Consider the following 23,931-nt stretch of genomic DNA (forward strand, 5'->3'; position numbering starts at 1 on the left):
GAAACGTTACGTCCCGCGATGCACTGACGGCACTGACGGTCTACACGATGCACTGACGGCTGCTGACAACAAAGCGAATACGATTTCGGTTTCGTATTTAGTAGTGACGCGCGGGAACCTGCGGACACGAGACGTTCATTTGAGGGATCGCCAGTTTTTGCCTTTAACGGCGCGAGAGAGAAAATCTGAGCGCTTTTGCCAGAGTTTCTCACACTCGAGCTCCATCACTGGTGTGTGTGTGTGTGTGAGCATAGAGTTTCTCACTATAATACCTAGAGGGAAATCTGGCGCCACCGTCTATGGGAGTTTCTTAAGGGGGCACCGTGCCGTCATGGGAATGACGGTATATGTGTCTGCGAGGCTCGTGTTGGCTGGTGTTGTAAGAGGCTTCGTCTAAAACGTGGATATGGCTACATAAATAACGCGCTCTCAAAGTAAAATCCTAATGAAATGTTTCCATTCACGCATATTACATCTTTACTCACCCACAATGCATGATCAAGCGAAGAAAAGCAAGAACAGACGACCAACTATTTCAGAGCGAGCGCGAACCTTGTCGTCTGTTCTCCAACTTTAGCGGCCCACTGATATTTTTTACGTAACATATAGTCGTACACGCAATAGCAAGTTTTCATAGTTAAACAAAACATATTTTCGCGTAATAATAAAGCTAAAATAGCTTTTTACGCGCTGTTTTAGTAGAAATTGAATCATTGTGACAGACGGAACGGTACTTGCCAGGCGCGTCTTCAAGGAGTCCTGTCTCTCCGAGAACGATGTCAATCCGAAGTCACAACATACCGGCATTCCCATGCATACCACAGCGCAGCAGCGCCAGATTTCCCTCTAGGTAATAGTGAGAAACTCTATGTGTGTGAGAGAGAGAGATAAATATAGAGAAAGCTGGCGCAACCGTCGGCATGACGTGACATGAGAGATCACGTGAACACAGCGGCCGCGTCGGCTGCTTCGGAAGGGCCGAAGCGAGTTGAAAACGAAAGTTTAAAGTCCAACCTGCACTGCGGATCTGAATAAGTGGTGAGGCTTTTCCGCCTTGGGTGTCTGCGTGACAACATTTGAAAGTACTATAATAGGTAGTGGCTGCCTTTGGAGGCGTGCAGCATGGTAGGCTACTGCTGAGTGTTCATGCCGGACGTACGCTACGGAGCCCGCGGTGTCACACGTAGCCGCAGGACAAGGAGCTGCGTGAAGCTTGGCTCGCGAAACTTAGAACCGGCAGACAGCCATCGGCTACAACTCGGGTATGCAGCAAGCACAGACGCGAGGAAGATTTCTGCTACGGCGCCGGGACTGCGATGTTCGGTGAGCAGCTAGCAGAAAACGCGCACTGTGACGCTCGCCCGCGCCCACTTCCCGGCTAATGTTATGACGGTTTGGTCTATGAACTTGTTGATGCTAGATACTGGCAAGTTCACTGGAACGGAAATGGAGCGGTAAGACGCACATTAAAAGAATGCATGGCATATATGGTCATGTTTGCAATGTATTATGAATTAATCCATTGGATATTACGAAAAAGAAGCAGAGGGAAAGCGCACGCTGAGAAGACCGATAAACATACAGTACGTGCGACTTGAGAAATAATATTGAAATGTCGAAGATTTTAGAATACAAAAGAAGATTGATTCATCGTCGCGACGGCACATATCACAGTCGTGCCGTAGGCGTCGAAGTCTCGATCTATAACAAAATTATTCTTTAACAGTTCTGATAGCGTCCACGCAACAGTGGTTGCCTGCGTACTGTAAAATGCCCATATGCTGCGACCTAAAGCTCACGGCACGGCGCGAAAGCGCGCTCGCAGCGAAAGCGAAACATTGTGCGCGCACATGCATGCAGACCCGCAGTCGGTCGCTGCGTTGAGGCTTCATTCTGTTATGCTCCATAGTTATACAGGCAGCCCATTACAAGCACATATTTCACCTATAGTTTACTCTCAGCTAGCGTTTGCCTACCTTTCATGCAAGAAGCCGGCTCGATCGGGAGACTCCATGCATCCGCGGCGACCCGCGCAGTGGCGTTCACTGTATGTATGTTCGGTAAAGAGATCGCATCTGTAAACGATTCTGGGCTTTCAGTTTGCCCGAGATTATTATATCGACAGTCATAAACTTCCATCGTTTTGAGAGTATACTTACATAAATGTCCAGGAGGGCTGCCGCGTGTAATTTTAATTGAGGGCCTTAAGCGAAACCTATGAGGATCCGTGCCGCGTGATCCCTCATACTACGCAAGGGAGGCGCAATTCAGACAGGTGGCGACTCAAGTCCTCGCCTCCAATATGACTCTGCCTACTGTGGCCTATAGACACTACGGATATTGGCCTCGAGCTCCACCACTGGAAAAGCTGGCGCCACCGTCGGCGTGACGTGCTAGGAGGGATCACGTGGACATAGCGGCCGCGTCGGCTGCTTCGGGAGCGCCGAAGCGAGCTGAAAACGAGTTTAAATTCCCTCGTACGCTGCGGTCCTCATTTAGTGGTGAAATTTTCCCGCTTCGAGTGTCTGCTTTACAACGCTTTAAAGCACTACAATAGGTAGTGGCTGCCTTTGAAGGCGCGCAACATGGTAGGCTACTGCTCGGTGGCGCAGGGCCGGACGCACGTAACGGAGGCCGGTGTCAGCCTTATTCACGCGTAGCCGCAGGAGAAGAAGCTGCGTGAAGCTTGGCTCGCGAAACATAAAACCAGCAAAGAATCATCGGCTACAACTCGGTTATGCAGCAAGCACAGACGCGAGGAAGATTTCTGCTACGGCGCCCGGTCTGCGATGTTCTGAAAACGCGCACTGAGACGCTCGTTCGAGTCCGCTGCCCGACTAATGACATGACGGTTTGGTCTATGAACTTGTCGATGATATAGATACTGGCAAGTTCAGTGGAGTGGAAATTTAAGGCAGCGGTAAGAAGCCCATTTAAAAAAGCACGGCATATGGTCATGTTTGTGTTATGAATTAATGGACTGGATTACAAAAAAGAAGCAGCGGGAAATCACACGCTGAGAACACCGATAAACATACAGTGCGATGCAACTCGAGCAATAATATTGAAACGTGCAAGAATTTAGAAGAAAAAAAAAGATTGAATCGTCGCGACGGCACATCACAGTCCCCGATATAGGCGTCGAAGTCACTACAACAAAATTATTTTTGAACAGCTCTGATAGCGCCCACGCAACAATGGTTGCTTGTATACTGTCAAATGCTCGTATTCTGCGGCCTGAAGCTCATGGCACTGAGCGAAAATGCGCACGCGGCGAAAGCGAAACAGTGCGCGGACAAGCATGCAGACGCGCAGTCGGTCGCTGAGAATCTGCGCGATCGTGCATTGAGGCTTCGTTCTATTACGCTCCATTTAGTTATACAAACACTATAAGAACATATTTCACATAGTTTGCTCTCAGCATATACCTACCTTTCACGCAAGAAGCCGGTTCGGGAGACTCCATCGCGGCGACCGCGCGGATTGGCGCTTACTGTACGTATTCGGTAAAGAGATAGCGTCTGAAAACGATTGTGCGCTTTCAGTTTGCCCAAGCTTATTATTTAGACAGTAAAAAACTTCTCTCGTTTCGAAAGTACTTACAGAAATGTCCGGGAGAGCTCGCGCGTGGTGTTTTCAGTGAGCGCTGACAGCAAAACTTATGAGGAGCGCGCCGTGTGATCCCTAGCTCATACTACGCCAGCGAGGCGCTTCCGATAGATGGCGACTCCGTAACTCCTCGCCGCCAATACGGAAGACGTTGCTTAGCGCGTGTTGTATGCGTTTGTCCCCTAGATAGGCTCCGCCGCTGGCTGCCCGCGCGGTGATGGCAGTGGGCACGGACGCCCCATTTTGTGATGTGTCTGAAGGGGCAAGGTTCTGACTGGTGGTGTATATGGTCGCTTTTTTCGTCGCGACGATACATTGAATTTTTTACAAGCACTGCTCTGGGAGGGCACATATGTAATCGGCAAACGGATGTCTCACGAGAGCACTTGAGGTTATAATAAAGCAGGCGGCGCAGGATATTTAGGGAACCCAAGGGTTTCCAGCTTTTATACCCGGGTATAAAAGCTGGAAGCAGGGCGGCCCGCACCTGGGTTGGGGCCGCGGTGGCCGCAGTGTGGCAGGGGGTGTTCGCACAAAAAATTGGCTGTCCGCGATAGTGGACAGCTGATCTTATACACCCCTAGCTGGCACGCGCAGGCCTCTGCGAGCCATGAACCGGCCAGTCCGGGCTCTAGCTTTGGTGTCCTGCAGGCGCTGCCAATAGTGCGAAATACTTTGTTACAATTAACAAAGACGATTGAGTAAATATAATTACATCCAGCCGCCAAGTTATGACGCTAGTTCAGCAATACCGCACCCCGCGACTTCTGCAACATCAGACAGAACTTCGCCTCTGAAGGTACGTCGGGCAGACTTTCTCGCGCCTGCGGCGCTGGTGCCGAGTCAGTCATCGTCACCGGCGGCCTTTCACCTACTTGCATTCAACCATGGTTGCTAACGTGCTCTGCCTTCTAGATGCAATGTATGCCGCCCGGGCTCTACTACAGTCGCTACTGCTCCCACAGAAACATCTGTGATCTTATTTATAAGGTACATTGCCGTAAGGCGCGAGAAAGCTATGATCCGCCACGATTTAATTAGCACGATCGAGCGCCACAGGTGCGAGACACAGCGGTCACCAAATCGGCCGTCAGTGCCAGCAGCCAGCTATGCATCCGAGCGTAAACAAACGACCCTACATGACCCCACTCCGCAACGCCGGCACGCCTAGGGACAAACACCTACATAAAAACCTCCTCCGTAGTGCCTAGGCAGAGTCATATTCAAGGAGCAAAAGCCCCCAGATTTTCTCTCTCATGTCCGCTCTTACTGGCGCCTGTGCCCAAAGAGCTGGCGATCCCTCATATTAACATTTCTTCCTACGGACTGATTTTTGTGAAGAAACCAACGTGTGCATTAGCATCGGGAGAATACAGTAAGTGAGGCACCATGCATGGTCTGGAATCGCCTGTCATATGCAAGAAAATTCATCTTTATTTGTCTGCAGATTTTACTCATGGTCATCTAGCATCAGTCATAGAAGCACATATCCGAGACATTTTTTCAATGCAAATTAGGTATTTCTGTCACGCTGTCATTCTGAGTGACAAAAGATGTTGGAGAAACACTCCTTCTGAATTTCGTCCATCGTCCTTTGTATATCGCCTTTTAACGCTTCTGCGGGCTTTTTCTATTTATTAAAACTATTACGAAGTAGTTTTCTTTTTTAGATACTGCCTTCTGCAAAAAGAGTTTATAACTAACCTGACTACGGTAAATTACTATGTTGCAAGCTGCAGGAGTGCAGCGAAGGACTAGCTAAATAAAAACTGAAATGCACCCATATGTTTGCCACGGAAGAGCGAAAGCGGTGTCCCATTGCAGTACGTACCTCATACATACCTCGTTTCGATAGTGGCACTATACATTGTGTCGCTATATTGATTCAATGCAAATGCATTAGCGTCAACAGTCACCCTGAGTTGGGTTTTTTTTAGTTTTTTTTTATAATATATGTTAATGCTATTATCAATGTAATTAAACCATGTGTCCAAATAAGGTTGTTCACAGACGATTATATTTCGTTGCACAAGATAACTTGTTAGCAACTGGGATGACCTCCCAACACAGGTTTCACTAATATTCTCACTGGTGCAAACAATGGGGAATGGGGACGAATACAGCGTATTTGTCCCTACATCTTGCAAGAAGGCTTTTGCACACTTACAAACTACACTCTTTGCCCATAAATATAGTGACTAATTACAGAGGTAAGGAGCAGGAATCTATCCTGTGTAATGATGTTTAATTAAAGGTGAGAAGCAGTAGATAAACAGCAGCCTAGCAGCAGCGAACAGCCCGAGCTCTCCCGCAAATCATAGCGCGGGTCGTTGTCGTCTCCGCGCTGCTGTCGGAAACACAAGGCACGTTTGCTTCATTGCATTGGCACCGGGTGTGAAACGGAGCCATCCTGGCGATTCAGGGAGCAAAGGAGATGAGGGGGTTGAAATAAGGCTTCAGCCGGCTAACATGCACTGTCTCGCTTCCTCGACAATGAAGGTCCGGCAATAGTGTGACAGGCTCAATGATATAGTTCACAGGGGAGAAGGTGTCGATGTTCCGGTACGGATTGTGGTACCGCGGAAGTAGTTTAGAAGAAAGGCCAGGCGTGTGAAGCGGTATCCATATAACCAAACAAGGGAACCAGCAGGGAAGGTGGGCGTGGCCTGATGACTAGTCTTTTCTTCTGACGCCTCTGATCTTCGCTGGTCAAGGAATGAGCCGGCTGGTGGCAATCTTCAGCATATCGGGTGACTTCTGAAGTAGTTGTGCACTCGGAAGCGTCAGGTCGGTAGGGCAGGATAGTATCCAGAGGACACAAAGGCTCACGCCCATACAAGACAAAAAAAGATGAAAAACCAGTGCTCGCTTGTGTCACGGTGTTATACGTGAAAGTAACGAATGGGAGCACGGTGCTCCATGAGACCGCTCATTTGGGGGTGATACGCGGTCGACTTCTGGTGAATGATCTGGCACTCGCGAAGGAGGGATTGTATCGCTTCTGACAAGAAGACACGACCCCTATTGCTGAGTAGCTCTTGAGGAGCACTGTGGCGAAGGACAAAGTTGCAAAGAATGAACATCGCAACGTTGCGCGCAGTCGCGGCGGGAAGAGCCGTGGTCTCGGCGTAGCGCGTCAGGTGATCGACGCCAACAATAATCCAGCGGTTTCCACATCTGCTGTATGGGAGCGGGCCATAGAGGTCGATGCCTACGCGGTCGAAGGGTTGAGCAGGGCACGGTAGCGGCTGTAGTGGGCCAGTAGAGTGCACTGGGGGAGTATTGATTTGTTTGGCAAGCGGCGCATGATCGAACATACTGCTGCACAAACTGATATATTCCACGCCAATAATATCGTTGATGCAGCCTTATGAGGGTTTTAGGACACCGGCATGGGCGCTTTGTCATGTTTTGTCTTCTGACACCCCTGATCCGCGCTGTTCAGTAAACAAGCGAGCTGGTGGCAATCTTCAGAGTATCGGGGAGTGGGCCATAGGAGGTCGATGCGATGAGGTTTAATGGTCGAGGAGGACGCAGTAGCAGCTGTAGTGGGCCAGGAGGGTGCTGTGGAGGGGTCTTGCTTTGTGGCAGGCAATTCATGATCAAACGTACTGCTGGACAAACCGGTACATTCCACGTCAGTAATATCGTTGACACAGCCTTGTGAAGGTTTTTAAGATGCTGGTGTGGTCGCTTTGAGGGCCGGCATGGAAGTACGACGCAGATATCAGAACGCATGTGACGAGCGAACATCTACGTTGAACGTTGACAAGCAACGTTCAGTCGTTCCTTCAACGTTGACGAGCATCTACATTGAAGGAACGACCGATCGAGCGGCAAAGTAGTCGAGCAGCAGGGCAAGCGATGGGTCCTTGCATTGCTCGGAGGACATGTCAATAGCAGCCAGCAGTGACATGAATGTCATATTCCTGCAGGTGAAGTGCCCAACGGCTGAGCTGGCCCAACACGTCTTTCAAGGAGGAGAGCCAACAAAGGGTGTGATGGTTAGTGAGGATGCTGAAAGGACAGCCATAGAGATAAGGTTGAGACTTGCCCATTGCCCAAATGATGGCTAAGCATTCGTTCTCTGTAATGGTGTAATTCATCTCGGCTTTTTCAGGGTATGGTTGGCATAAGACTAGTCACAGAGGTAAGGACTAGGAATCTATCCTGGAATGTTCACACTAGCAACTAATGTGCTTCTGCGTTTTGCACGCTGCATATTTTTGAATATAAACTAACAAAAACAACTTCTAATGCCAAACAACTAGCCTATGTCACAACTATTTGGCCAAAGTTAGAGTATACCTGCATGGTCCGGGACCCTTACACTCAATCTAGCATATAGAGTCAACAAATTTAAAGACAAGCTGTCCGGTTTGTGTACAACAAAAATCTCGACATTTGACTCGCCATCAGAACTAATAAACTCTAAAAACATTTGTTCGCCTGAAACATGGTTATCATAATTTCTGTGGTATTACGTGCCAAAATCACAATCTGATTATGAGGTGTGCTGTAGTGAGGAGCTCCAGATTAGTTTTGCCACCGTTAAAAGACTTTCAATATTAATTTCTCCATCAACTAATTACCAAAAGCTAGCCTTCAACCCTTCACAAACTGAAATGCCTCCTTTATGACCAGGCACATGCGACACCACCGTTAGCATATGCTAAATCCATATTTTTCGAAGATGAATAACTTAAACAGTCTTTTTTTTTCTCACACCATTATGATATGGGCCGTCCAGGGGGCCGAGGATGCCGCCAGGACCCAAGAACTACTGGCTGTCACCTAGGCGGGGCCTTTGGCCCTCCCCACCAACTCGCAGGCCACACAATAAGGTTATTTCCTCCTCCTCCATTATGATAGTAATTGTTTAGACTGTACATTATACATGTCGCTTTGGTTGTTTGCTAACTGGTTGGTAATTAGCTTTGTTATTATGTTTATAGTATTTCTTATGCCTACCCTGCTTGTAACTTGATTCTGCAGTATGTAATAAAGAAATTATAATTTTCATGGTCAAGATCAAACACTGTGTACTTCCAGCAGACAAAATATTCTGCTTGTTTTACAATAAATTACGGAGTTCGTCATTTTCAAAATGAATAGCAGGTTACGGAAGGCCCCATAGATGAGTACTCTGGACTAATATGACTGCCTAGAGTTAATTAATATGCACCCAAAGCATGGTACACAGGTGTTTTTGCATTCCACTCCCCCACAAAATGTAATTATCATGGCTGGGAATTGAACTCCAACTCTTCGTGCTTAATAAAGCCCCTCGATACACGTTTTAACCGACCAGGTCAAGTACCACCAACCTACCCTCGTCCTCCACGCTTCTCCCTCGCTCACCCCCCTAGCTTCCGGCATCAAGCAGAACTTGCGTAGTCCCAACTTCTACGTTTAGGTGGAAGCATGCAAAAAGCGAAAATTCAGGAACCAGAAATCTCAGAAGCGGAACAACCAGAAATGAAAACACCGGAAGCAGAAATTGCAGAAGCAGAACTGGTATGAGCGATGAATCAGGAAACAGCGGCGCACATCAAAGGTTGGTGCTAATTAGCAAAAGCGGCGCTGGCATGCAGTTGGAAGGGCTTTAGTGCTTAGCACTGTGCAACACCATGGCCAATGCGAAACAGCTGCGGGTATTCTGCTTTCTCATCTATTCTTGAAGAAGTCATGCTACGTTTGCACTTGTTTTTCAAGAAGCACTTGTTTTCATATGCTAGACCAAATTCATCTAGTCTTATTGTTTTGTTCAGTACTGCCCCCTCTCTAGCAGTTCTAGCCTTTTCCTTCTCTTCTCCTTTCTTTTTGTTTTTTTACTTAGGTGTGTTACAAGCAGCAAAAATGTATTTTGCATGCTTGAAAAACAAATTATTTTTTACTTACCTTGTACTTACAGTATGATAATCTGAAAAGTTACCTTTAAGTAAGCAATGCAAAAGCAAAAAAAAAAGAAGGCTGCAAAAATACATGCACTCGCCGTTAGTTACTGTATACGTTTATTTTTAAACTTAAAGTCGGTAAGTGATATGAAACAACATTCAATAACTTTTTAACTTGCAGTAAAATGTCCTCAAAATATTGTTACGTCCAAGCGTGTAAAAGGGACGCGGGGATCTAGAAGAGAAGAGAAGAGAAGAGAAAAACAAAGACTGTGCAGCGGCCATTCCTGTTGTTCGTAGCCTGCCGTTCCTGCTCTCGCACGCCTAAATAAACCCCTTTTCCCTGTGCTAGTAACAAATCGGTGGAGGTGCGGGGTAAAGGAATGGTGGTCTGTGACGACTAGGAATGGGCGTCTGTACAAGTACGAGCGAAATAGCTGAACTGCAAAGATTACAGCGAGGCATTCTTGCTCTGTCACCGTGTAATTTCGTTCAGGTTTGCTTAATGAGCAGCTTGCATAAGCAATCACATGCTGACGGTCGTCATAACGTTGGCCAAGACGGCACCTAGACCAACGCCACTAGCACCTGTGTGGATTTCTGTCTGCGCAGTAGGATTGAAGTGGCGAAGAATAGGTCGGGAGGTCAGCAGGAACTTCAACTGACGAAATGCAGACTCGCACTCGGGTGTCCACTCAAGCCGTGCGTCCTTGTGTAGCAGATTTGTCGGAGGATAAGCGACGTCAGCAAAACCAGGAATAAATCGACGAAAGTAAGAGCAAAGACCCAGAAAACTACGAAGTTGCTTCACTGACTGCGGTGCACTGAATGCCTCAACAGCTGCCGTCTTGAGGGGATCAGGCCGGATACTGTCTTTGTCAACAAGATGACCCAGCACAAGGGTTTGATGATCACCAAAGTTACATTTCTTGGAATTCAGAACCAGGCCAGTGTTTTTGATGCAGTCGAGGACAGTATCCAGGCGCGTATTGTGCTCATTGAATGTGCGCCCGAATATAACAACGTCGTCAAGATAGCACATACAGATGTCCCATTTTAACCCATGCAGAATGGTGTCCATGAACCTTTCAAAGGTTGCTGGAGCGTTGCACAACCCAAATGGCAGCACATTGAATTTGAATAATCCATCCGGGGTTATGAATGCTGTTTTCTCCTTGTCTGCCGGGTGTATCGGGATTAGCCAATATCCTGAGCGCAGGTCCACTGAAGAAAAATAAGAGGCCGAATGAAGGCAATCAATTGCATCATCAATCCAGGGCAGCGGGTAGACATCCTTCTTAGTCACGGCGTTTAATCTTCGATAATCGACTCGACGCAAAATCTCCGGTTACCGTCTTTCTTTCTGACAAGTATGAGCAGAGCTGCCCAAGGACTCGAGGACTCTTGTATTATCCCATTTTTCATCATGTCACTCACTTGTTCACCGATTATTTTGCGCTCGTTAGGCGACACGCGATAAGGCTTTTGCCTGATTGGGCGCGCAGATCCCGTATCGATAGTATGGCGCGTTCGTGACTCAGGAATCGAGAACGCTTTGTCCGGCTGCGCAAAGTCAAACACTGACAGATGCTTAGACAGCGTATCCACCAAGGTATGGCGCTCCCTTGTGCTGAGCGACTTGTTTATCGTAGACAGATGCTTTTTGTCTGAGACGTGGCGAAGGTCAGCAGATTCACACGGCGGGTCTGTTAGTACGGCTATGGACGAAGACTTGTATTCTGTAAAGTAGGCGAGTTTCAAGCCGTCTGGAAGCAGGACGGGTTCTGCCAAGCAGTTGGCCGTCCTTAAGCCAGCACGCCCGTTGCCGATGGATACCACACAATGAGGGACAAAAACGTTCTTCTTCACATAATTTAGATGCAATGGCTCTACGGAGGCATCGAAACTGTCTGGAACTTCACCACGACATACAACCGGCACGCACACAGACGTGGACGCAGGCACAACAGTATCTGCAGACACACAAAGTTCACCTTGACTGCAAGTCTCCTCTAAGAGCCCGGACGAAACATGGCCATTGACGCGAACTTCCCCCGTGCGACAATCAACGGTCGCACCACACTGCCACAAAAAGTCGATGCCCAAAATCACTTCGTGCGTCGATCGGGGGATAACTACAAACTCCGTCGCGAAAACTCCACCAGCCAGGGACACTTCAGCAGTGCCCACACAAACAGGGCGCAACGACTCACCGCTCACTCCACAAAACGTTGCAGCCTGGTCCCACGGAAATACAACTTTGCGCCCTAACCGACATTTAAAACCGAGACTCATTACGGATACAGTTGCCCCGGTATCCACTAAAGCCATTGTAGGAATACCATCAACAAGGACATGCACTTTGTTCTTTATCATAGCAACTGTAGGGGGCATTTCTGTCGACAGCACGTGTCGAGCGACCTCACCCCCATCGGCCGCGCTGGCTAGTTTTCCGGTCGTGAAGGCGAGGAGGAGCGGCGCACTGGCGATGGAGATTGACGTAAATGAGGTGCACGAGAAGTTGGCGGTGGCGTCAAACTCCTGTCAGATGCCGGCGAGCGGCTCTGAAAGCTTCTCTGCCAGTAATCGTTGCCGGGACGGACGCCAGCTGACCAAGAGGTGGTGTACGGCTGTTGAGTTGTCCTCATAGTAGGTGTGGTCCTTGTTGAAGACCCCGATCTACCATTCCACGTTGTTGGGCGACGATTGCAAAACCTCGTTATGTGGCCCGCGACACCGCATTGGAAACACTCCGGCAAATGCCGCAAATTTCGATGTTCTTCCATGCAGTCACGCATGTTGCTGTCGACTGCATAGCCAGCAGGGTCGTAGTCATGATCTTGATAGCTTATGGTCCCTCTTGTTTGTGGGGTAGCCCTATACTCGACGGTCGCTGAGTGAACCGTGGGTTGCCATGCGGTCGAAACGGCCGTGTTTCTCATCTCGTGTGGTAAGTATGTACCAGTGATGCCGGGTGTGCAACGGTACATCTCTTCCCGATGGAGCAACTCTTCGCGAACAATCTGCCGTATTGTTGATGGAAGGTCAACACACGAGCTCGGGTCTACACTTGCCACCATTGTGACATTAGCCAGGCGACCAAACTTCGGTGTTATCCATCGCATCTTCAGCATCTGAAAGGTCCTGCAGTGGTGAATGACGTCAGACACAGAATCCAAGCTTTCCTTGCCGATCAAAAAATTTGAGACGTCTTCGGCTATTCCTTTCAACAAATGTCCAACCTTGTCATCTTCGGACATTTGAGAGTTGACTATCTTACACAGTTTCAGCACTTCTTCAATATAAATCGTACAGGTCTCGCTGGGAATCTGAGCTTTTTGCGAAAGCGTCTGTTCAGCGCGTTTCTTTTTTGCGCTAGAGCCTCCAAAACACGCTCTGAGCTCCTCAACGAAAAGCTCCCATGAAGTGAGTGTGTCTTCGTGATTCTCATGCCAGACGAGCGCTGTGTCGGTAAGGGAAAACACAACATTGGACAACTGTGCGGTCGAGTTCCAACCGTTAGAACGGCGCACCCTTCGATGGTTTGTGAGCCACTCGTCGACATCTTCTCCGGCTTTTCCTCCGAAAGTGAGTGGCAATATTAAGTAGCAGATTTTAGAGGCTTAATCAGATGTCAATATCATTTTTTGAGATGAACACACATTATGGAACATCATAAGACATTTATTCAGAATGCTCAGGTACTTCTAATGCTTTTGCCACCTGCTAGAGAATGCACACATCGTAAAACCAGTTCCTTGATCAGCTGCCACAGGTACTTAAAAAATACAGTGCATTCATGCATATCAATGCTTGTTGTCGGACTACAAGAGCACACCCATTCATAATCCACAGCTGCAGTATTATAATATAATAATTTTGTTGTAAATGTCCCTATACAAAAATATGAAACTCGTGGGATAAGAGAAATTTGACAATGTGGTTTTAAGAATTAGATGAAAGAGTTCAGTTTGGGCAATCATGTCATTTAAAAACCTGCTGCATGTTATCATTAACAATCCACTTAAAAAAGCAACAGGGAAAAATCCGGGTGGCCAGCCAAAGGAGATCATAAGTTACACACCACAAAATGATAGTATACAGCTTGTTTTTGGTTCCTTTTGGGCTCACTGGTTGGCCACATGGTTTAAGTTTCTCATCTTAATTTTCCCAACAACATTTTAGGTTAGGAATTGAGCAGCTATTACCAAAAATGACAATTTGGAGCAGCATGTTACAGCATTTCTCTTTTGGAACAGTCTAGAGCAATTAGAACAGCACTTCAATCACTGTTTATAGAAAAAAATAACCAACATTCCAATGATTACGAACAACCCATGTTCAGCATGAAGTTGGAAAAATTATCGATGACGCAACTTGGGTAGCCAATCGAATAGCTCACCCAACTGAAGTCAATTGCATTAACTATGTTAACTGTAAGGGGATGGCTGAAAACTCAGGGAAGCAGTGTGGCTGCGATCAGCAGCAATGCACATTTTCAAAACCTTATAATAAATTGCATGCTTTTTGCAGAGCACTTAAATGTATCACTTAATGGTTAGAACCTCCTAAGGTTTGCTTGTACAAGATCGTCAAAATTGTTTCAGGGTCCCTTTAAGTGGTGTCTGTGCAGCCCATTCCTAGGGCAATCATTTAATTACTATGCTGATCACTATCATGATTAGCAGGTGCCCAAATCCAGCAATTTAGAGAATGCTCCAAGCAAGAAGTTTTGTGAAAAGAGGCCCTAATCTTCCAATGACATCTTTTACCACATATTCAACTTTTGAGAAATGCAGTTATAGACAAGCAAAATAAAATTAAGACACTCATTCAACTTCATGAACAGCAAGTAAGCTGGTGATCTTGAAATAAATTAAAAATTACCCTTTCAACAAGCATATGAGTTACCTTTGATGAGAGGTAAGCCATAGAATAAGAGGTGCTTCCAAATATTCAGGTTATAATTTCACTGCACATGTTATGCTATAAACAAACATTTGGAAGAGTATCAGATGGACCGACTAGTGCAAACTGTCCAATCACATCAATTCATCCCGGTCATTAAATATGTATCACACTGGTACCATTATTGAGAAGCAAAACAAAGCACAGACATTACAAGCAAGCTCAACTTTGCTTGCACATAAATCACTATGCCACCCATTAGCTCTCGTGGCCAAATTGTACTCAACATACTACTACACATGCATAAGCATACTATATATGTATATTATATAATTATTAAGTATATTATATAATTTCACTTACAAGGACTGTTAAAGGGCCCCTGAAACGGTTCAGACAAATTTTGTAGACGCGTAGGGTACAGCTGAAGTTCATTCGCACCACAATTTGTGTGAAGCGTCTCATATTAAGAGAGTCACGGACGATTACAAGTTACCCTCCTCCATAGCCATGCATTTTCTCCTCAACTCATTTGACGAATGATCGGGGCTAAGCTCCGCCTTCACTGGCTTGCGTCTTTGATGGCACGTCGTGTCGTCTACTTCCGGTTCTCTAGGAGCGAGCACGGGAAGCCTTTCCAACCTCTCAGGCAGCTGCTTAGCAGTCGACCACAAGCGAGAGCTATCGAAGCAGCATGCGTTGCGAGCATTCTGTTGCAGCGTTGAACGTGTCTGGTATTCCGGTAACCACAGGTGGGCTGGAACTTTCGAAGGATTGGTGGAGGAATAAACTCAAGCTGATGAAGCAACTTTAGCGTAGACATACGTGAGCGGCCTGATCCGTCTGCACGGTCCATCCACCTGTTCGCGCAGAGCTTAACCAGCCAAACAAAGAGCTAATATTTCTCTAACCAAGTGTAAAACATTTTAAACATTTACAAAAACAGCATGTTAATGATTACGCTCCTGCGAAAAATTTACACCAGCAGTAAAGAAGGATACACTTCGTTACTGCTACTGTGTTTGGTTGAGAGCTGTGCCACCAGGTGGCTGCACTGTGCAGATCATTCTGAAGAGGAAGAGGAAATCAGTTATCTGAAGAGGAAATAGGCCAAAAATGGGAATCTTATCGACAAAAGAAACAACAAGTGCAGGTGCTCGTCCAGGCTAAAATAAAGCAGTCCTCTAATCACTGGCTGGCTGAAGTTCGCGATGCAACTAAAGGGGTGTCAAGAAAATTCTGGAACCATATAAGCTGGCTGGGTAAAGCGAATAACAGAAAGCAGGAACAGATTCACGATGCCAAGGGAAATTGTTTAGAGGGAGATGATGCTGTGAACTACATTGGTTCAGTTATAGCAGAGTCATTTAGGAAAGACGATAGGGTAATCGCCCCAAATGAAGGAGCAACACAGGATAGCACAATAGAAAACAGTTTAGAACTGACCAATCTTAACTGGAAAAAGGTGGAAGCAAATGTCCCAAAATGCACGTCCGCAGGGATAGACGAAATTCCAATCAAGTTAATTAATGAACTTGGCCCAAGAAGCAAGGAAACGCTGATAAAAGCATTGGAGGCAGTCATAACAAATAAGCAGATTCCGTGCAGCTGGAAACAGAGTAGAATGCATTTGATTTATAAAGGGAAAGGTGATAAGAAGAACATAAAATCCTTCCTACCAATTATGATAACATCAGTTATATATAGGCTGATGATGCAGGTGGTCAAATTAAAAATGCAATCATGGGCAGAAAGTAATAGAATACTCGGAAAACTTCAGAACGGGTTCAGAAGTAGTAGGCGCTTAGATGATAGCCTGTTCATGCTTACCCAGTGCATAGGAATAGCTAAGATGGAAGATCATCATCATCAGCCTGGTTACGCCCACTGCAGGGCAAAGACCTCTCCCATGCTTCTCCAACAACCCCGGTCGTGTACTAATTGTGGCCATGCCGTGCCTGCAAACTTCTTAATCTCATCCGCCCACCTAACTTTCTGCCGCCCCCTGCTACGCTTCCCTTCCCTTGGGATCCAGTCCGTAACCCTTAATGACTATCGGTTATCTTCCCTCCTCATTACATGTCCTGCCCATGCCCATTTCTTTTTCTTGATTTCAACTAAGATGTCATTAACTCGCGTTTGTTCCCTCACCCAATCTGCTCTTTTCTTATCCCTTAACGTTACACCTATCATTCTTCTTTCCATAGCTCGTTGCGTCGTCCTCAATTTGAGTAGAACCCTTTTCGTAAGCCTCCAGGTTTCTGCCCCGTAGGTGAGTACTGGTAAGACACAGCTGTTATATACTTTTCTCTTGAGGGATAATGGCAACCTGCTGTTCATGATCTGAAAATGCCTGCCAAACGCACCCCAGCCCATTCTTATTCTTCTGATTATTTCCGTCTCATGATCCGGATCCGCCGTCACTACCTGCCCTAAGTAGATGTATACCCTTATGACTTCCAGTGCCTCGCTGCCTATTGTAAATTGCTGTTCTCTTCCGAGACTGTTAAGCATTACTTTAGTTTTCTGCATATTAATTTTTAGACCCACTCTTCTGCTTTGCCTCTCCAGGTCAGTGAGCATGCATTGCAATTGGTCCCCTGAGTTACTAAGCAAGGCAATATCATCAGCGAATCGCAAGTTACTAAGGTATTCTCCATTAACTTTTATCCCCAATTCTTCCCCATCCAGGTCTCTGAATACCTCCTGTAAACACGCTGTGAATAGCTTCGGAGATATTGTATCTCCCTGCCTGACGCCTTTCTTTATTGGGATTTTGTTGCTTGCTTTATGGAGGACTACGGTGGCTGTGGAGCCGCTATATATATCTTTCAGTATTTTTACATATGGCTCGTCTACACCCTGATACCGTAATGCCTCCATGACTGCTGAGGTTTCGACAGAATCAAACGCTTTCTCGTAATCAATGAAAGCTATATATAAGGGTTGGTTATATTCCGCACATTTCTCTATCACCTGATTGATAGTGTGAATATGATCTATTGTTGAGTAGCCTTTACGGAATCCTGCCTGGTCCTTTGCTTGACAGAAGTCTAGGGTGTTCCTGATTCTATCTGCGATTACCTTAGTAAATAGTTTGTAGGCAACGGACAGTAAGCTGATTGGTCTATAATTTTTCAAGTCTTTGGCATCCCCTTTCTTATGGATTAGGATTATGTTAGCGTTCTTCCAAGATTCCGGTACGCTCGAGTTCATGAGGCATTGCGTATACAGGGTGGCCAGTTTCTCTAGAACAATCTGTCCACCATCCTTCAACAAATCTGCTGTTATCTGATCCTCCCCAGCTGCCTTCCCCCTTTGCATATCTCCCAAGGCTTTCTTTACTTCTTCCAGCGATACCTTTGGGATTTAGAATTCCTCTAGACTATTTTCTCTTCCATTATTGTCGTGGGTGCCACTGGTACTGTAAAAATCTCTATAGAACTCCTCAGCCACTTGAACTATCTCATCCATATTAATAATGATATTGCCGGCTTTGTCTCTTAACGCATACATCTGATTCTTGCCAATTCCTAGTTTCTTCTTCACTGTTTTTAGGCTTCCTCCGTTCCTGAGAGGATGTTCAATTCTATCCATATTGTACTTCCTTATGTCAGCTGTCTTACGCTTGTTGATTAACTTCAAAAGTTCTGCCAGTTCTATTCTAGCTGCAGGGTTAGATGCTTTCGTACATTGTCGTTTCTTGATCAGATCTTTAGTCTCCTGGGATAGTTTGCTGGTATCCTGCCTAACGGAGTTACCCCCAACTTCCATTGCACACTCCTTAATGATGCCCACAAGATTGTCCTTCATTGCTTCAACACTAAGGTCCTCTTCCTGAGTTAAAGCCGAATACCTGTTCTGTAGCTTGATCTGGAATTCCTCTACCCTCTTACCGCTAACTCATTAATCGGCTTCTTATGTACCAGTTTCTTCTGTTCCCTCCTCAGGTCTAGGCTAATTCAAGTTCTTACCATCCTGTGGTCACTGCAGCGCACCTTGCCGAGCACGTCCACATCTTGTATGATGCCAGGGTTAGCGCAGAGTATGAAGTCTATGTCATTTCTAGTCTCGCCGTTCGGGCTCCTCCAGGTCCACTTTCGGCTGTCCCGCTTGCGGAAGAAGGTATTCATTATCCTCATATTATTCTGTTCCGCAAACTCTACTAATAACTCTCCCCTGCTATTCCTAGTGCCTATGCCATATTCCCCCACTGCCTTGTCTCCAGTGTTTAGCCTTCCTGGACATAAGTGGTGCATACGACAACGTGAACAGGGAACTCCTGTGGAACATATCAAAAGATGAAGGTATCGGTCATGACGTAATTGATTTTCTACAGGAAATATATTGAGAAAGTAATGTTGAAATAACATGGGAAGGAATTAAGAGTACAACAACTGTCGAGGTACACAAAGGATTAAGGCAAGGCTGTCCTCTATCGCCGCTGCTGTTCATTCTTTATATGATAAGTATGGAAAAAAGGTTACAAGGAAGCAATCTAGGGTATAATCTGTCGTACAGATTAGGCGGAAAGGTTGTTGAGCAACGACTACCGGGTTTAATGCATGCGGACAATATTGTACTGTTAGCAGATAGCCTGGAAGATTTGCAAACTCTGGTTAATTACTGTGGAGATGAAGACAGTTTAGGTTTCAGTTTTAGTGCAGCTAAGTACGGTGGGATGTTTTTCAATGATACGACTGATCAGGAGCTTACAATACAAGGCCATGAAATACCCAGAGTGGCTGAATACAAATATCTCGGGGTATGGATAAACAAAGGGCCGATGTATACAGAAAAGCACGAACAGTCTCTCATCGCAAAAGGGCTAAGAGATGCCGGGATAATGAAACATAGGGCATTGTGGGGGTACAACACGTATGAGGTACTGAGAGATATTTGGAAGGGAGTAATGGTGCCAGGGCTTACTTTCGGGAATGCGGTCCTGTGTTTAAGGGCAGAGGTTCAGTCAAGACTAGAAGTAAATCAGAGAGCTGTTGGAAGATTAGCACTAGGTGCCCACAGGAAAACCACCAACGAAGCAGTACAGGGGGATATGGGCTGGGTATCGTTCGAAGCGCGGGAAGCTCAGAGTAATATCCTATACGAAAACCGCCTGAGGAAATTGGACGATAACAGGTGGGCAGCTAAGGTATTTAAATACCTATACAGAAAGAGCGTTGACTCACAATGGCGGAAAAGAACTAGGAAGCTAACCAGCAAGTATGCCAGACACGAGGACAAAGAAAGACAAAGCATTAAACGACAGGTTAAAAATGCGGAAGGTAAAAATTGGATAAATTCAATGGAAAAGAAGCATAGTGTGGAACTATATCGATACTAGAAACAGCAGATCAGGAAGGAAGCGTTTTATAATAACTCGAGAGGCAGCGCGCTGCTCTTTGAAGCTAGGTCAGGATATCTTAGAACGCGGAGCTATAAAAAGAAATTTAATGAAGAAGAAGACACATGTACTGTGTGGTAAATCTGTAGAAACAATAGAACACCTTATACTAAAATGTGACGGTATCCATCCCAATGTCGATGCGGGCACAGTCACGCTTCCTGAGGCCTTGGGTTCAGAGATAACAATAGCCATGTAAATAAATATGCGGTGGAAATTAGCAAAAGGCGATTGGAGGATTGGCGGCTCAAAAGCAGAGAGATGACATAAGGTTAAAAGGGTAGGAAGATGTATTTAAAGAAAACGGCGAATCTTAATAACACACAACACAGGTAAACAAAAATGGTGGCCACTGTCATCACCCCGTTTCAAAGGGGACGCTCCTACCTTCCAACCATCCCTCCATTCACGTTTGTGCTTCTGCTCATCCCATGAAGCAGCAAGGTCAAGCGGCCAGGCTCTGTCCCCTCGCTTGCATTTACCCGAATGCCAGACTCGCGAAATGCTATTGTGGTAGTAATCCTCCAGTGTAAAGGGACGGCCGCAAACGCGCAAATTCTGGCGCCAATCAGATAGCGACAATCAGATGCGCTGCAGCCAGTCCACTAGTCTGCTGCCTTGCAGAGGGACACGATGTCGCAGCTTGACATATTGCCAGTTGCCACGTTTGCAGTCCACAATGCAACAAAGTCGAATCATAGTGCTCGCGAATACACTGAGACCGACTCTGACCGCTGAGCTCTCATCAAAATGGAGCATGTTGTAACACAAGTAGACGACGCTTGCTGTGTGCCAGAAGTGCTTAAGTGTAGTGAGAAGTTCTTGTGCATTCTCTTTCTCTTACTTTCTTTTTATACAAACAAATTAACTAACATTTCAACTATTACGAACATAATTTGTTCACCATAAAGATGGAAAAATTATCGATTACGCGCCTGCATGGGCAGCCAATCGGATAGCTCGCCCTACTGACGTCAATTGGGTGATTTAAGTCATATGGGCAGGGGCGGCTGAAAATTCTGCCGAGCAGTGTGCTGCAATCAGCAGCGATGTACAATTTTTAAAACCTTACAATAAATTACATGCTTTACGTGGAGCACTTAGATGCGTCAATTAATGATCAGAAGGACCTACTCTATTGATTCAGTACGTTTCTACAAAATCGTCAAAATCGTTTCAGAGCCCCTTTAAGTGCATATTGACTACTGCATGTGTTTATTACAAAGCAATGAGCCAGTTACTGGTAACTTATACTAACTAGGGGTGGGCAAATATTATGCACTAAGCATTCGTATTCTTATTTGGAGAAGACTTATAGTTATGTTTGAATATTAAAAGCTAACAAACTATTTCACAACGAAAGAATGTTAAAGCCTGGTTACTGTTCCCTGTCTGCCAAAAAAAACTATCACAAATTCTCAGAAGTGAAACAACTAAAGTTTTTGAAGGAAGACGGAAAGAAAATGGGTAATGCAAGGTTTGTCTTCAGACCTATGATTTTTACTTGTAGTCTACTATTTAGTGCTTTTGGCAGCCTTGACTTCTAGCAGTTTTATCTACAGCACTACATTCTGTGATATTAACTTTGCAACCGGCAAGGTAAATTTTTTTTCCAGTCAATTCGTGTAAAAATTCCATAAGTCTGTAACTTTCGTGAAAAAATATATGCCGTAGTCAACTTTCATTTCGGTAATATTACAAAAAAGTATGAATGAGGCAGCTGAAAGCTTCTCTATGCAGTTTGGAAATCACCTACTGCTATAAAAAATTCAACCAATCGACTGACAAAAAAACCAACCCTGCAAGCCCCTCACTTCTAAGGCCCCTGTGTGATGGGACATGTAGATCAAGAGTCTATCCTTCCGTAAGGACATGCTTCAGTGCACACGGGAAAGGGACAATCTCGCGTGTGCCTGTGCAGATGCTGCGAATGTGTCCATGCACAGATGGCACTGGTAGGGCTGCTCGCCTGTGTGGCTGCGCAGGTGTCCTGTCATGTGCTGCTTGCTCTTGGTCACGTAGGTCACAGCCAGCAAGAATGAAAACGGGCATGCAAGGACACGAGTGACTGGTACTGCTCCTGGGGCCCTGGAAGCGAGGAATCTTCGAAGTCACAGAGAGCGCAGGAAAATGTTGCAAACAATATGTCAGTGCTTGATGGAGCTAGAGGTTTGCACTTGGCAATCAAGGAGGATTGCCACGCTTCTTGGCAAAGTATGTCACAACCTAATCCATGTATTACTGTGGCGGCAACAGTGAACTGTTGCAGCACAGGATGTAGCATCAGACTACTACCTACAATCTACACGTCCTGGTATATATAAAAAAACCTCACTGCAAGCAACAAACTTCTGGTGGTTACACATTGAGGTTGACTCAGGCATGCAATTTTGATGTTATGGCTAAGTGGTGAAAGTGGTATGTTACATGTATGTAACATACGGCATAATGTAGTTGCGTATTAAACAAAACATCACATAATTTTTTGGCATAGAAGTACAGACAAGCCTCGATATAACTAATTTCAGTATAATTAAATTCTCAATATATCAAAGTATTTCACCTTTTATATCTTCTTGTCTATAGAACACCATGTATTTAAAACCTCGATGCAACAAAGTGTGCTTATACACTTGAATATGATGAAATTTCTGCAGCAGCAAAGGTATACCAAGACAGTAAATATAAACTTCCACGGATGCAGATAGTCAAATGGTAGAATTACAAGTGGCTGCTTGTGAATGCACCTCTCAAGGCGGAGGAGCATCATGTTCTATATAAGGTCCAAGTGTGATAAGATCCTATCAGGCCCCGCAGGCTGTATGCATTTCTTTGAGAGAAAGCGTGCAAGGGTGAGTTGAGAACAATGGTGGCTTGACGAGCACTGTCTTCCCATGCGATCAAGGGGAAAGGACCAGAAGGGAGCAAACTCATGGTAACGCGATCAAGACTCGCCAAAAAGCATTAGGAGAGAGTACGAAGCTCTACATAAATACCTGCTAGATAAGCCTAATTCTGGTTCTATAACAGCTCTACAATACAGGCAGAAATGAAGCATATGACAATCGCCACTTTTAATAAGAAGCATATATTCATCACAACTTTATACAAAAGCGGCATATGAAATATGTTCACTAAAGTAAACAATACAGGTTTTTCAAACAGTAAAAGAGAAAAAGTGATACTAGGCACACATTGCAGTACTAAAGTAATGACAATTAAAGAATGCCAGTGTTACTAAACATAAAAATAAATGCAGTACAAGGAACCAAATTCACAATTGGGACATAATATACAATAAAAAATGTATTACTATACTTAAAGTCCCAAAACACATAACACATACAGGGCCAATGTTCAAATGAGGAAAGAACACACATAACAACTGTTACTTTTGTTTGCAGATCACTAATCAAATTATTGTGTTTTAAGAGGCAACAGCAAAATTTCCTCTCATGGACAGCTATGGCTATGCAATTTTTAAGACCAGAAAAAAGGGAGCATAATTCAAAAGTAGCTTACTATGTCAAATATCCAGCTACAAGATCATGCAGGACATCATGGTACTCAAGGTACAACTTGAGTACACGGTCACAATGCAAGCCTGGCTACACCCATCACACACTGACATGTACACGATACACATATACCCCATGACTACGTTGTGAAGGGTGTCGCCATTCTATCTGCAGCTCTTGCTGTTTCCTTCCATACAAGTGTGAAGCTAGATAGAAAGAATAAGCTTATATGGCTTGGTTCCAACAATTTACATATAGAGAATGCAGCATTACACTTTTTGTTAGAAAACTTCAAGAAATGGTCGAGGAAGCCACACACACTGCTTCCAGCTCTTTACAAGATGCATGGACACAGCAAACACAAGTTTAGAGATTTTAACTGCTGCTGCAATAAAATCACGTAGTTACCTGGACTGCTGGAACAAATGAGCCCTGACACTAGGCAAGATGTAAATGCACTAACAAGGTAGCAATCTGGTGATGTTTGAAACTAACTTTGAACATAGTTTTGAACAAGACAGAAGTTGAAAGAAAGACGGAAATTTAAAGCGATCAGGAGTAGCAGAACAAGGAATGACGCTTTAAGCGAACATTT

At 45.4% G+C, this 23,931-nt stretch overlaps 1 protein-coding gene and 1 pseudogene across 5 annotated transcripts; one reads left to right on the forward strand and one right to left on the reverse strand.

Moving 5' to 3' along the window:
* Positions 1-23,931, reverse strand: part of LOC142558437 (uncharacterized) — a 113,790-nt pseudogene that overhangs the window by 70,973 nt on the left and 18,886 nt on the right.
* LOC142557116 (uncharacterized) lies at positions 948-22,423 on the forward strand. Of its 5 annotated transcripts, none has more exons than XR_012822714.1 (5): positions 948-1,038; positions 7,545-7,613; positions 7,730-7,759; positions 8,360-8,453; positions 21,841-22,423. XR_012822714.1 is itself a non-coding variant. In XM_075668732.1 (5 exons), the coding sequence occupies exons 1-4, from the start codon at positions 1,147-1,149 to the stop codon at positions 8,405-8,407; spliced, it is 324 nt and encodes a 107-aa protein (XP_075524847.1). In that variant the 5' UTR covers positions 1,046-1,146; the 3' UTR covers positions 8,408-8,453; positions 21,841-22,423. The 5 variants fall into 5 exon arrangements, 2 of the variants coding, with proteins under 2 accessions (XP_075524847.1, XP_075524848.1); XR_012822712.1 differs by lacking the exon at positions 948-1,038 and adding an exon at positions 1,046-1,323 and having other exon boundaries at positions 7,545-7,651; XM_075668732.1 differs by lacking the exon at positions 948-1,038 and adding an exon at positions 1,046-1,323.

This window comes from Dermacentor variabilis, chromosome 9, assembly GCF_050947875.1.
Source record: "Dermacentor variabilis isolate Ectoservices chromosome 9, ASM5094787v1, whole genome shotgun sequence".
Taxonomy (NCBI): domain Eukaryota; kingdom Metazoa; phylum Arthropoda; class Arachnida; order Ixodida; family Ixodidae; genus Dermacentor; species Dermacentor variabilis.

Bases quoted from the DNA above. Each gene is read 5' to 3' on its own strand.
- LOC142557116 (XM_075668732.1), top strand. From the start codon at position 1,147: ATGCCGGACGTACGCTACGGAGCCCGCGGTGTCACACGTAGCCGCAGG. The intron at 1,324-7,544 runs GTGAGCAGCTAG...ATATTCCTGCAG, and splicing joins CGCCGGGACTGCGATGTTCG to GTGAAGTGCCCAACGGCTGA. The intron at 7,760-8,359 runs GTAAGGACTAGG...TGGGCCGTCCAG, and splicing joins GCATAAGACTAGTCACAGAG to GGGGCCGAGGATGCCGCCAG.